We start from the raw sequence: 14,065 nt of genomic DNA, 5'->3' as shown, positions 1-14,065 counted from the left end.
TTGGTTCCTTAACATGTTGCGATCTTCTTAAATTTACAGATTATAGTTTATTCACTATTGGGTACCTTGGACCAATAGATTATGTTACATAGCACTAAAAAAGCCTCAAAAAAAAGGCAGTGTACAACCTTCCTTTTTTACCAAAAATCGACTGCACCAAAATTTCTCGGGAAAACACTTTTTCTATTAATTTTGGTGCGTAGAATCCAAAACAATTCGTACTTTTTCGATCAGACTTCTCAATCAAAAGTTATAGACTACTTAGAAACCAATTTCGAAAGAAAATTCAAAGGGCTGTAACTTTTGAACTAGTAGTCCAATCCACTGATCGCGACGCTACCCAAGACAAATGTAACGGACAGTTACAAACTATCGATGATTTGCCGTGTATATTCTTCTTCTGCTTTGTTTCTCAGCGTCGATGTCGGTGTATTTCGGAACTTACCTTAATTATACTTTTAAACTTCCAGCTAGCTCAGGTAAATAAATGGGTAAATAATAGGGAATAATTAGTTAAATTTGGTCTTCACAGATACTTCATTAATTTCTACAGATAATAATCAAAATTTGGGCAAGATTTTACTACCGAAATTGATACTATAATATATCTGGAGGAATTACGCAATTTTCATAATTCGGTGTACGTTTGAATTTCAGAACATTTTGTTCCTGTTAGTAAAGCTTAATCTTGGTAATAATTACGACTGTAAAATTACATGAATTTTAATGCATTTATTTTACTTAAAAACACAAATAAAGCCATAAATTACAGTTACGCTGAACCTAAAAAAAACCTAAACCTAAACTATCTAAACAATTCTAAATTTTTAAAATACGCGTTAAAAACATGCGCTTACAATGCGAGTTCCACAACGACTTAATTCGCATGGATAAAATTACCATCTCATTTACATCTTTCTTCGGCCAAAGTACATCCCGTCTATTCTAAATTTAAAATTACAACAAATGATACGTTTACAAAACCTAATATACATTATATATAGTTAATTAAAAAATTTTATTCCTTCACGCCAAAAAACATTACTTATGTGCAATGAAAATATTTTCACCCATTACACAAACCACCCTCTAGTCGTTAGAAAAGGTTACAAGGTTTTCATGTGTGATCTTTAATGAAAATGAAGCTGGCCAACACCACTTTTGAACCTTTATAATTCAAAATGGAGCTCACCAACCCCGTTTTGGAAATTCTGTTACGCTGAATAGACAAAGTTCTGACGGTGAGTAAGTTTATTAACATAAAGGTAAAGTACATATTAAATCACAACTTATAACGTAGCATGTACCTAACAAATTTATTTTTATTGTTTTAGAGTCATCCTACTTCTCTGTGGAAAGTTGCTACGGAAACCATATATCCATAGCAACCTGGAAAACAAGGCAGTTGTGAATTCAATTAATTATACGTGCGCGCCAAAGCGCTAATTGCTTTTGAGGACGTGCTGTTTACCCCTTCAGTGGTGTCAAGTTAGCAAATGGAGGTTGGCATTGAGGTTGATTTTTTTAATTTTTTTATTTCATAGCCATACCTATTGACCCGATTCAGTTAGCAATATCAATTCTAATATAATAAGTGTAGCCAATTAGCCTGAGCACGAAGATTTGCATTTCTTCAAAACCTCTTCCAAAATTTCAGTCGCTTTCAGTAAATGAATACCCCCGCAAATATGTTTGTAAATAACTTTTATTATTGAACAAATTATCGTATTGCGTCACAGCGCCTTTTTTTGGAAACTTCAATCATTTCATTAGTATTAACCTACGATAATTTTAGACCGATAAAAGGTCACACAGTACCACGAAAATCAAATGCATAGATACAAGATTTCTCATTAACCTAGTTGCGTACTTTATATGTCGGTATGGTGGGGAAATTATAATAAATAAGGCTTTGTTATATATAAAATACAAAGTTGTGAAAACTAAGAGGTAAGCGCATGTAACGGGTTTACCAATAAGAGCGATAGGATTTTAAATTGAAATAAAACACAGTCAATTTGGTCAAATTTAGGTTTGATTGGTTTTATTAGATGCTGTATTTCATGCCATTTATGATTTAAACAAAATATCGTTCAAATGGCCACCGCGGCTCTTTTTGCACTGGCTCATCCGATCGGACCAATTTTCGATGACTCGGTGGATCATATCGGGTGGAATGGCAGCTATGGTCGCTCGAATGTTGGCCTCGAGCTCGTCAAGAGTCTTGGGTTTATTCGCATAAACCTTTGACTTCACATAGCCCCACAAAAAGAAGTCCAATGGTGTTAAATCGCATGATCTTGGCGGCCAATTGTGGGGGTCATTTTGAGAAATCAACGATTCACCAAACTGTTGACGCAATAAGTCCATTGTAGCGTTCGCTGTGTGGCATGTTGTTGGATAATTTCCAAGCGTTGAGGCAACGTGAACTTGTTCATGATGAAATGGCAAGCCTTACCGATGACAACTGACAGCATATGTCAAATGTTTGGCATCCAACATAGCCGCCTTAAACGTTTAAAATCCTATCGTCCCTATTGGTAAACCCCTTAATTGTAGGTCTTAAACTTTCCAATAGACACTCAATAGCCATTCGGCTTTGTCGATGTTAGCAAATGCTTCAACTACCCCACTCCACTTTATGCCCATATGCATCTTCAGCCGTTTGGTTCATAATTTCAAAAACCTTAAGACGTTTTTAAAAAAAAAGTTTGACTTGGTATAATTAGATATTCACCTCCAAAAAAATAACCGTAGTAAATCGGAAAACTCTTACTTCCATTGGTTTTCTGACGTTGGTTTATCTCCCCATATCAGGATGGAGCCTCCCACAGCAAAAGCGTTTTTGATTTTGGTGGCATATTTAGCTGCCGCAGTAAATGGAGCCTTGGTTGTGAGTACTGAAAAACACGATAAAGAGGTAAGCAAACGAAAGGATCTCGGTATGAAACATACATAGCAACGAATTTTAGGGCAAAGGCACCCCAACCACCTCCATTCCAGAGATATACCAAATGCGAATCACGTCTAATATTCGCAACCGTTTTGCTCACACAACAGTTACAAGTAGAGTTAGAAATTCCGTCGATAAACCTCAGGAGGCGGTATTTTCCGTTGTGCTGCCGGAAGCTGCGTACATTTCGGGATTTGTTATGGAAATCGATGGCAAAAATTACACGGCGTATGTTAAAGAGAAGGAGGAAGCTAAGCGCGTCTATGAACAGGTAAATCTTCCAACATGGTAGCGTTTTTTTAACAAAAGTATTCCACTTAGGCAGTAGCAAGCGGAGCAGGTGCAGCACATGTGGCGGTGAGTGCACGTGATTCGAACAGGTTCGTGGTATCTGTAAATATCGAGCCGGAGTCGAAAGCCGTCTTTTACTTGACATACGAACAGCTTTTGGGTCGAAAAGACAGCCGTTACGAGCAGATTATTAACATCCATCCTGGTCAAGCTGTCAAAGATCTTAGTGTTGAAGTCGTAATTGCTGAAAGCAGAAAAATAACAGACTTAAAAGCACCGCCTCTACGTTCCGGAAACGAAATTGGTACGGACAAACCGGAACTGGATCCCAGAGCAGACATAGAAATCGTCAATGATACCGCAGCCGTGGTGACGTTTAGTCCAAATGTGGAACGGCAAAAGGAGCTGGCGCATGTATTTGGAACGAAAGAGGAAGAAGGTCTGTCTGGGCAGTTTGTAGTGCAATACGACGTTGAAAGGGATCCGAGTGGAGGTGAAGTTCTGATTCAAGATGGATACTTTGTCCACTTTTTTGCACCTAAGGACTTGGAGCCTCTACCAAAACACGTAGTTTTTGTATTAGACACAAGTGGCAGCATGTGGGGTCAAAAGATACAGCAGCTCATTCAAGCGATGCATAGCATTGTCGATCAATTGCACGAAACTGACCTGATAAGTTTAGTAGAATTTAGCAGTAACACAAAGGTGTGGGATTTGAATAATCCAGAAAAAAGTACTTGGTACCCTCGTTCGCACAGAATGTATTACGATCATGATGTGAACACACTTGTGACGTTAGATGTAAACTTCTAGGATATGTTTAGTATCAATTATTATAGTATAATTAATTTCAGAATGCAACGTTCCCAGATGCCTTTCCGGTTAATGCCGAAATCATTAGTAAAGCAAAGTTAGCAGTTTCCAGTATGAACGCCGATGGCACTACGGCCATGTACGGTGGCCTACAAGTTGCTTTACGGTTAGTGGAATTGGAGAGAAAGAGGCAAGACGAAGCTAACGATGTCAAACGTCAACCAATAATAATATTTTTGACCGATGGAGAACCTACAGATGCCAGCCCGAACGATTTAACTACCAAGGTATCATAATTCTAAGCAGAAACCATTAAAACTGTGGTTTTTGTAGATCACCGAATTTAACTCGGAAGCTAGAAGGGCGCCGATTTTCGCTTTATCCTTTGGTGACGGTGCAGATAGGGAGTTTTTACAAAAATTATCCTCTCGCAATTCAGGATTTTCAAAACGCATTTACGAAGCCGGCGACGCCTCTTTACAGCTTGAAGATTTTTACAGATTAGTTTCGTCTCCATTGTTATCCGACGTCAAATTCAAATATGAGTCCACCACAGCAACAAACGTTACCAAAACTGTATTCCCAATATACTTTGGGGGTTCAGAAATTGTAGTTGCAGGTATCTGTACTGCCCGATTCCCGATGCCGACTATTGAAGGCTTGGGGATACGGGGGCCAATTACTCTCAAACCCATTGTAACTACAACGACGACGTCTTACATGGAACGAATTTGGGCGTATTTGAGCATCAGGCAATTACTGGAGAAGAAAGAAGCTACAGAAGGAGATGAAAATCAATTGAAAATGGAGGCGTTAGATTTGGCACTGAAATACAACTTTGTGACACCGGTCAGCTCGTTAGTTGTCGTAAAACCGAATGACACCCAAGCTGTAGACGCGGAGGAAGCTAAACGCCGGCCAACGTTCTCAGGTGAGTCTTATACTTCTCTTTTTTGCTTAACATTTCTAGTAGGTTTTGGAGGCACTGCGCATTACGGTATGCAAGCAGGAGTACCAATAGGACTACCTGGTCTACCAGGCATAGCAGGACCACCAGGTTTTGGTTCTCATTATGGGATGTCAGCAGGACGGCCAGGACCACCCGGCTATCGTCACGACACGCTGCCACTTGCACTTCCTGAACCAATTTCAATTGGTCCGTGTAAGAAACATTTTTCTTTCATTGTTCACAAAGAATTTATTAACAGTTCACTCCCACAGCCAGAGCTAGGAAGTAATCGATTACAATTGTAATTAATTACAGTATTTAATTACTTTCTGTGTAATCCGTAATCAGTAACTAAGTACCTACTGTAATTAGTATTGTAATTTAATTGCTTTTCTCAATAGTACCTAATCGTAATTAGTAATCATATGGCAATCATATGAATACAAAAGTAATCACGAATACTAAGGTAACAATGATTACAATGGAGCAATTTGGTTATCTACCTCTGCGTTTGTTGTACTTATTTGTTTTGATTCTATTGGTGGATGAACTACTTTGCAATTTCGCCCATCTTTAGTAAAAATTCGGTGAAGCATGTATACCTACATATTATATTCCAAATTGTACTTCCAAGTGCTCGGTTACTATAGATCTTTAACTTGCTTATGGAATATCTGGTTTTATCGAAACATCTTTAAAATAACAATGCAATCCAACGAACTTTAAACAATATGGATACGTGTAAGATCTACCTAAATTAAAAAATAAAAGTCATTGTACTTACAATGCTAAAGTAAACGATTACAATTGTAATCAGTAATTGAATACCAATTTTCTGAAGTACCTAATCAATTACTGTAATTAAATGTATAAAATGTATAAATGTATTCGATTACTTTTTTTGAGTAATCATCCCAGCTGTGCACACAGCACATCTAATATTAACAGAATCTTTAGCTCCCTCCCTGGATCCCTCCGAGGTGCTGTTAAGCAGTCTGCTACAAACTTTCTCCTGGCTGGCCAACATTCTTCAGGACGGGATGGTAAAGACACCTATAGGTTAGTAGCTCATTAATCAGTTAAACACAAATTTACTAATCTTCAAATTTAGGGTCGTACAAGTTGGGACTCAATGAAACCATTCCCTATGTAGCATGTCCAAAAGCAACCAATAACCAACCTGGACAGTGCAAGTTACTTCACAATTGCCATCAAGCAGTACTTCCAACGGTGACTGATTTCTATGATCACTTCTGTGTCTTGAAAAACGAGTACGAGTTCATAATATCCAATATTATCCAGTTTTGCTAATTCGTCTTTATTTCAGGTTTGCTGGTGTTTGCTGCCCCACGTAAAGTGTTCGGCATGTTTCCTGAAGAAAAAAAAATATAAGCTCTACTGTTTTATATATTTTTTATTCATTAAAGTTTAAATCTATTTAACGGTTTTAATTGGCGTTATGAAAGAAACGTCTTTCAATCTCTTCGATACCTCATTGATAAAGTTGTTGATTGTAGAGATGTGGTTGCGTAGTTTTTAAAATACATTTTCTCTGGCAAAGTTTGAAGATCTTTTGTTGGTAAAAATAATGTGATAAATTGAGGACTTTATTTTTTAATGCTAGTGCGAGATTTATTTTCGTACTTATAAATGAAAATAGTCATTATTAAACGGGCCAGGAGTTGGTGTAGAACTGAAAAGAACCGGAACCGATTGCATTTATCAACGGGAACCGATACCGGTACCGTTATTAATGCCAAAGGACCGGTATTTTACGGTTCTCCTTCGTCCTCTCTGTCTCTCTCTTGCAGGTTTAACACAACATTGGATCAATCAAAATTCTCGCTTTTATTGAGAGCGAGTGCCATTTCAAAATTTTGCCGTAAGGGTTGATCTCGTAAACCGGATAGAGAGGAGAAATGAAGTAGGATTTTTAAAATATATAGCTCATGATTGATTGTTTCTAGAATATAATGAAAGAGTAGTTTACAATTAGCTCGCGAATTCCCTTGGGGGTGAATGACGTAACGTACATTTAATTACCCGATTCATGTATGTACGAATTTATAACGGTTCTTAAATAGATTGATTTAGAACAATTAATTTATTATTTATCACTTGTAGGTACTCAATTTTATAACACAGGCACAAATTTCGCTATTTATCACTCTCGGCATCGAGTTTGGAACTTAATTCTACCAAACACCATTAAATTCGCTTATATAGGAAAAGAAAAGCTTCTAGAGCATTATAGAGTCAGATCTAGAAAATCTGTTTTTATTTATAATTGAACCAGCTAATATTGATTAGGTGTTATTTATGTCTACAAAATTAATTGCAGTGAACTTCTTATCGGCTTGACAAGAAAATAAACGCGGCACTATATATGGCTCCAGTCTGGCATTTACTTTGCTCAAATGTAATTTTCCACATCCTCGGTTAACTGAAAAATGTTCCCATATACCTACTTCAATATTCAATAAAATGAAATAGAAGCTCACATCAAAATAATCCTCGCAACAATACACAGTAGGTACCTACTTATACTATTTCGAAACTTTCGCAAACCGCAAACCATTTATGAACAATCTTTTGGAACCAAATCTCGAGGTCGCCGGATTCAACTTCGACACTCTGCATCGAACGGTCTCGACGAGCATCTCGACGGCAACGCTTTCCAGAAGTCATTTTTCCAAAATCGATGCTTAGAGAACGTCTCATAAAAATTTCATCAAAATCGGTGCATTTTTAAAGAAATAAAAATAAAAATCCAGAACTTGCCTGAGTTTAGAGTGCAGCTGAAGTCACAACGCTAGCCTAGTCCCGAGGTAGCCTCTTTCAAATCTTCTAATCACGAAATGATTTTGCCCATTACTCCGCTAATTAATTTTTCCAATTTTTTTACTTGTGCCACGTGTTAGTGAGTAATTAAGCCTTCCGAATTATAAGTAAAACAGAAGTATGAGACCTCCCTATTGCTGAAGCCAATCAAAACAATTTTAACAAGGGATTCCAAAAGTGATATTTTTGTACTCGGTTCAAGTTAAAGTATTACAAAGCATAAATCTTTATGCAATAGTAAAAATATTTGATCCCTTTGTGTAATAAGTATGCACTGATGTTAATATTACGGCAATGGTATACCTCCAAAATGGGCGTTAGAGGTATCAGATAGTAAATAAAACACACACTGTAAGAATTCTTACACAAAAATGCAATATTCATTGTTTCCAGCAAATACCTTCGATTATACTGTATGATTGATTGATTGATTGATTGATTTATTGTGCTGAGAGACCGTACAGTCTTTACACTTGTCAGGGTTTGTATATAAATTTAACATAAATAATATACGACACTATACCTACATATAAGAGACAAACAAGACACAATTGCAGGATTAAAATGACACGATTATAAAAAAAAACAAAATGTAAAATTTAAGAGATGTATGATGAAGTAAGTGCTACCAGTTTGTCTAAAATGAAGGTATAAAAAATGAACGATGGAAAAACACGGTAAAGTGTCTTGAATGGGTCCAAATTTCGCTCCATTTTTATGTAATCTTATTCGGATGGACCAGCGTCGCCTCCTGAATACGTTGAAATAAAATACGTGTCGTGTCTATTTCACATTCACGTTAATTTTAGTACTAGAAAATACGTGTAGGTACTGATTATATGGTGATAGGAGGTGTACACATTTCAAACAATAGGTCAAACCGTTCCCAATAAACGCAAAAAATGATTCTAGTTTTAACAGATGAATAGGTACACGAATCTTTGTTTTAGTTGCCTTAAAAATGTTCCATTTGGTTGATCTAAACATTTTTGAATCTTCTATACTGTTCATTCCTTCATTTTCAAATGTTAGAAGACTGTATCTGTTAACAGCAACTAATTCTAATCGAGTAGAAGTATCTATTCACTAGCAAATTCATTAGATCCGTTTGTTGCAATCATATTGAACAAATTAAACTAGCGTAGCATTACAATTTTTGAAAAAAATATGCAGTTGTCAACTTTAATGTTCTTCTGTACACAAAGCATTTAAAAAAATACATTACACATTACACTGAAATCACCCAAACAAAATTGTTATTATTGGGAATTCCAGAACATTGATTCGGTATCATTTATGTCTCCAAAATTAGCACAAAATAGGTATGAATGAATTTGTTGCTACTGCTAAATGACACAAAAAATTGTCTTCAAAACTCATATTTAAGCATAGTGTAAAGAAACAGAATGCATTGTGTTATAGTTCACTAAGCATCGATAAGAATGAATGTTGACATTTTGCATACCTCGCAGTTACATAATCCCCATAGACAATAAAAAGGTAATTTGTCTATGAAAAATTCCCAAATGCGAGGTATACATCATTCTGGACGTTAAGAGATGGAGAATTTTCAGAGTCCAGGAAAATGAACCTTGTTCAAAAAGTATGTATTATAAAAGATGCTAATTTTATCGTAAAGCATTGATCCGAAGGGAAAACCAGAATACAAGAACCTAAGTAGTAAGTACGCACGGTTTCCAAAATTTACTGAAAAGTACGTAAACGTTAAGCAAAAATTCATTAATTCGTACTAATTATATTATCAATATCAAACATGTGTCGTCTTCTATAAACAGTTTTATAAATAAACTGACTGGTATAGATAAGTCGCTTTTCAATAACATTCACTGTAGGTTTGGCTAAATTTATTTCATTCCAAGATTTTGTTGGGTAATTACATTTAAATTGATAACCGATTACACTATTCATTTCTTGTAATCAAGCTTGCGTGCATACTTTTAGTAATTATGGTGGGATAATTAGAATATAAATTAAACCTTCCTTAAATGAAGTTTATACTCAGTTAGTTGTTTCACTGTGAAAATTAAGATTCTTCGGCAACGGTAAGACCTTTTACAGTTAGACTCATTCCATACCATCGTCACTTGGGATAGTTTACTTGTGTTTGAAATAGTATAGCTTTAAGTGATATACCTTTTTTTTAAGAATCATTTTTAAGATCATCCAAAAGCCAGAATGCTGCTTATCGCGACAATATGGTTGTGTGCCATGGTGTCACACATTAATGGAGCTCTAGTTGTGAGTTCTTCTTATGAGGGTGGTGATAAAGAGGTATTTATTTCTTCGTCTTTGGCTCGGCGCATAGTTGTACGGTACTTTCCTAGGGCAAAAATACTCCGAATACGACCGTCCCCGAGATCTATCAAATGCGCATCACATCTAGTATCCGCAATCGCTTCGCCCATACAACTATCGTAAGCAGAGTTAGAAATTCGGCAGACAATCCTCAGGAGGCCGTCTTCTCAGTAATCCTACCAGAAACCGCCTTCATTTCCGGTTTTATTATGGAAATTGATGGAAAAAATTATACAGCTTACGTTAAGGAGAAAGAGGAGGCTAAGCGCGTTTATGACCAGGTAAGAGGAACATTCGTATCAGTGACATTTTTGTAAATAAACGCAATTTAGGCGGTAGCGAGTGGTATGGGTGCGGCCCATGTGGCAGTCAGCGCGCGTGATTCCAATCGATTCGTGGTATCCGTAAATATCCAACCAGAGTCAAAGGCAGTCTTCTACTTGACATACGAGCAGCTTTTGGATCGTAAAGACAGTCACTACGAGCAGGTTATTAATATCCATCCGGGCCAGCCCGTTAAAGATCTTAGTGTCGAAGTTGTAATTGCGGAAAGTAGGAAAATTACCGACTTAAAGGCGCCACCTCTACGTTCAGGAAACGAAATCGGGACCGACAAGCCAGAACTCGATCCAAGAGCCGATATAGAAATATTCAATGATACCGCGGCAGTTGTCAAGTTTAGTCCAAATGTCGAACGGCAAAAGGAGTTCGCACGTGTACTCGGAACGAAAGAAGAGAACGGTCTTTCTGGACAATTTGTAGTGCAGTACGATGTTGAGCGAGATCCGAGTGGTGGAGAGGTTCTGATTGAAGATGGATACTTTGTACATTTCTTCGCCCCGAAAGAATTAGACCCTCTACCGAAGCATGTAGTTTTTGTGCTAGACACCAGTGGTAGCATGTGGGGGCAAAAGATACAGCAACTTATTCAAGCGATGAACAGCATTGTCGATCAACTGAACGAAAGTGACTTGATCAGTTTAGTGGAATTTAACAGCAACACAAAGGTGTGGGACCTGGATAATCCAGAAAAAAGCACGTGGTATCCACGTGCAAACAGTCGATATTATGAACACATTGGACAAACATCGGTACCGTTAGAGGTGAGTCTAATTGTTATGCTTTGTAGAAACTCATATTGAATCGTTTTCAGAATGCTTCATTTCCAAGTGCTTTCCCAGCAAATTCAGATGTAATCCGCAAGGCTAAAGCGGCAGTCTCCAAATTAGTTGCTCAAGGCTCAACGGCCATGTTTGGAGCTTTGCAAGTTGCCTTACGATTGGTCGAGTTGGAGAGAAATAGACAACGCGATTCTAACGACTTAAGACGTCAGCCAATAGTTATATTTTTAACCGATGGAGACCCCACAGATGCAACCACCGAAGATATCACTTCCAAGGTAAATGCAGATTATCCCTCAAAGCAAGTTCACTGAAATCGCCCTGTTGCAGATAAGCGAATTTAACTCTGAAGCAAAAAGAGCGCCAATTTTCTCGTTATCCTTCGGTAATGGCGCTGACAAGAACTTCTTGCAAAAGTTAGCCTCGCGGAACTTTGGATTTTCGAAACACATCTACGAAGCAGACGACGCCTCCCTACAACTTCAGGACTTCTACCAATTAGTTTCATCCCCATTATTGTCAGACGTTACCTTCAAATACGAATCGACCGTCGCCGCTAATATTACCAACACACAATTTCCCATACACTTTAAAGGGTCCGAAATTGTAGTTGCCGGTTATTGCGGTGCCAGATTTCCAACTCCAGTCATTGACGGTATTGGAAGACGAGGGCGAATTTCTCTTAAACCTGTCGTAACTACAACGACAACTTCAAATATGGAAAGAATTTGGGCATATCTGAGCATTAAACAATTACTCGAAAAGAAGGAGACGTCAGAAGGCGAGGAAAATCAACGGAAAAAGAAAGCTTTAGATTTAGCTCTCAAGTACAGCTTTGTTACACCGGTCAGTTCATTAGTGGTAGTCAAACCGAATGAAACCAATGCAGTGAATACCGAAGACGCCGAGCGTCAACCTGTTCCAACGCAAGGCCTAGGTACGTAGACGTTTCCTTGTACACATTCTTTTCAAGTAAGATTTGCTTAGGTTTACGAGGAATTTCAACGTTTGGAAGTACGGCATCAAGAATCTCCGGACCTCATTGGGGTCACGTTGCACAAAGTATGCATTATAACACAAATACTAGAGTTATCTTTACATTTTTAATTTCTTTTAGGAACATCTTATCATGCTAGCAAACCGTTCTTTGGAGGTAATGAGCATTTTTCATTTTACAGGAGCTTTAAATTAATGTAAAGTAGGTATACTACTTTCAGGAAGACCCATGAGTGTTGCACCAGCAAGCTACCCAGGAATACCGCGACCTTCACCAAGTGGGCAAAGTGCACATCATATAAATATTATAGGCGGGGTTCCACAAGTTAAAGGTAATAACTGCTCTTAACCATAATGACAAATTGTTAACCTGAACTAACATAGACACGCCTGACGGCCGAGTGGAACCGTTTCATCTTACTACTTCGTCCCTACACCAATTGTTACAAAAGCTTCCTTGGCTTAGAGACATACTCACGAATGGTATGGTGAAGGGACCTACAGGTAAGTAAAACCATGCTCAAGAACAAACAACAATTTCCATATACCTCTAGGTTTCTTCAAGTTGGGTGTTAACGAAACCATCACCGACAACGTTCCATGCCTGAAAGCAACTAATAACCAAGAAGGAAGATGCAAGTTACTTCACGAATGTCACCAAGCTGTCTTACCATCAGTAACTGAGTATTATGACCATTTCTGCGTCTTGCGAAATGAGTAAGTACTTTGTTAATTTATTAATCTATCAAGATAAATAATTGCTCATTGTTCTAGGTTTGCCGGAGTCTGCTGTCCAACGTAATTTATATACCAATGAAGTGTAATACATAAAATAAGTATCTATTTTTTAATAAAATCACAAAAAGTTTTAAACTACTCCTTCTGTATAATTGGAAATGATATTTACAAAAAATTGAACTGTACGACGGTCATAAATGTTGTAATTACTAGGGTGTAGATAGAAAACCTCCTCCTCATCTTTGCTTTTGATCTGTGAAGAAATTGCATAACTGAAAGACAGAAGCACCATACCATATAGCAAAAACCTGATTCCAATGGGCGGGCAAAAACTATATCGATGCATACACTTAGAAAAGCGTTGTCCACTGCAATTGGGTTAGACTCTTGGCTCTTGGTTTGCGATATGTATTTAAAGTTTTTCTATAAAATCCACCAGATGCTGAAAGGTGCTACGCCGCAAAACAACAGCTAAAGTACATCGTTAGCAATAAATATTCTAGCAATAAGTCCGTGGCGTTTAAGTATGCAGCCCTTTAGAAATCATCTGATATCTACCACAGATTGACTAGTAAAAAGGTTACAAGTAAAAATTCCAGATCACCCACGTCGAAGGAAAATTGTAAATAAAAATGTTAGTTGTATTTATGTATTTCGTCAAATTTACTCGATAACTTTAAAATCCATCGTCAAAGGTAAATATTGATCTGTTGCAAGCTTACTAATAACATTTTAGACGAGAGATCTTAAAGGAGTCGGAAAAAGTGTAAAATTTTGTATTTTTAAATTGTGGACCTCCTGAATCAAAGATGTTCCATAGATTTTCAATTATATATTAATATATGTGAATAAAACCAAGTAAAGGGTTGTTTATTATATAATTTGTCATAGTAACCACAAATTGAGAAATGGTTAAAGTGTGAACGTACTCATTCAAGTTAGCCGCAATTAAAGTTCTAAATATTAAGTTGCATTCTTAAACAGCACTTAACATCTTCTGATTTTCGTCCATATACATTTATATGGCATTCTAGCGTGATTCAAAAC

The 14,065-nt window shown here is 37.2% G+C and overlaps 2 protein-coding genes across 6 annotated transcripts; both read left to right on the top strand.

Moving 5' to 3' along the window:
* The first annotated feature begins 1,796 nt into the window (after positions 1-1,796).
* LOC116172024 (inter-alpha-trypsin inhibitor heavy chain H4-like) lies at positions 1,797-6,443 on the top strand. 3 transcript variants are annotated; one of them, XM_031489112.1, is made up of 10 exons: positions 1,797-1,950; positions 2,818-2,920; positions 2,973-3,224; positions 3,275-4,045; positions 4,099-4,344; positions 4,391-4,988; positions 5,031-5,219; positions 5,964-6,065; positions 6,118-6,277; positions 6,334-6,443. In XM_031489112.1, the coding sequence occupies exons 2-10, from the start codon at positions 2,819-2,821 to the stop codon at positions 6,359-6,361; spliced, it is 2,448 nt and encodes an 815-aa protein (XP_031344972.1). In that variant the 5' UTR covers positions 1,797-1,950; position 2,818; the 3' UTR covers positions 6,362-6,443. The 3 variants fall into 3 exon arrangements, with proteins under 3 accessions (XP_031344972.1, XP_031344971.1, XP_031344973.1); XM_031489111.1 differs by having other exon boundaries at positions 1,934-1,950; positions 2,758-2,920; XM_031489113.1 differs by lacking the exon at positions 1,797-1,950 and having other exon boundaries at positions 2,669-2,920; positions 5,031-5,213.
* Positions 6,444-10,006: 3,563 nt separating this feature from the next.
* Positions 10,007-13,156, top strand: LOC116172021 (inter-alpha-trypsin inhibitor heavy chain H4-like). 3 transcript variants are annotated; one of them, XM_031489108.1, is made up of 11 exons: positions 10,007-10,139; positions 10,193-10,444; positions 10,496-11,266; positions 11,317-11,562; positions 11,615-12,221; positions 12,272-12,346; positions 12,402-12,437; positions 12,502-12,612; positions 12,665-12,784; positions 12,835-12,997; positions 13,055-13,156. In XM_031489108.1, the coding sequence occupies exons 1-11, from the start codon at positions 10,044-10,046 to the stop codon at positions 13,080-13,082; spliced, it is 2,505 nt and encodes an 834-aa protein (XP_031344968.1). In that variant the 5' UTR covers positions 10,007-10,043; the 3' UTR covers positions 13,083-13,156. The 3 variants fall into 3 exon arrangements, with proteins under 3 accessions (XP_031344968.1, XP_031344966.1, XP_031344967.1); XM_031489106.1 differs by having other exon boundaries at positions 12,487-12,612; XM_031489107.1 differs by having other exon boundaries at positions 12,402-12,440; positions 12,496-12,612.
* Positions 13,157-14,065: the final 909 nt, after the last annotated feature.

The sequence above is a fragment of the Photinus pyralis genome, unplaced genomic scaffold, assembly GCF_008802855.1.
Source record: "Photinus pyralis isolate 1611_PpyrPB1 unplaced genomic scaffold, Ppyr1.3 Ppyr1.4_LG5, whole genome shotgun sequence".
NCBI lineage: Eukaryota > Metazoa > Arthropoda > Insecta > Coleoptera > Lampyridae > Photinus > Photinus pyralis.
The sequence above is the reverse complement of the archived record's forward strand: the minus strand, read 5'-3'. Positions and strand labels throughout refer to the sequence as shown.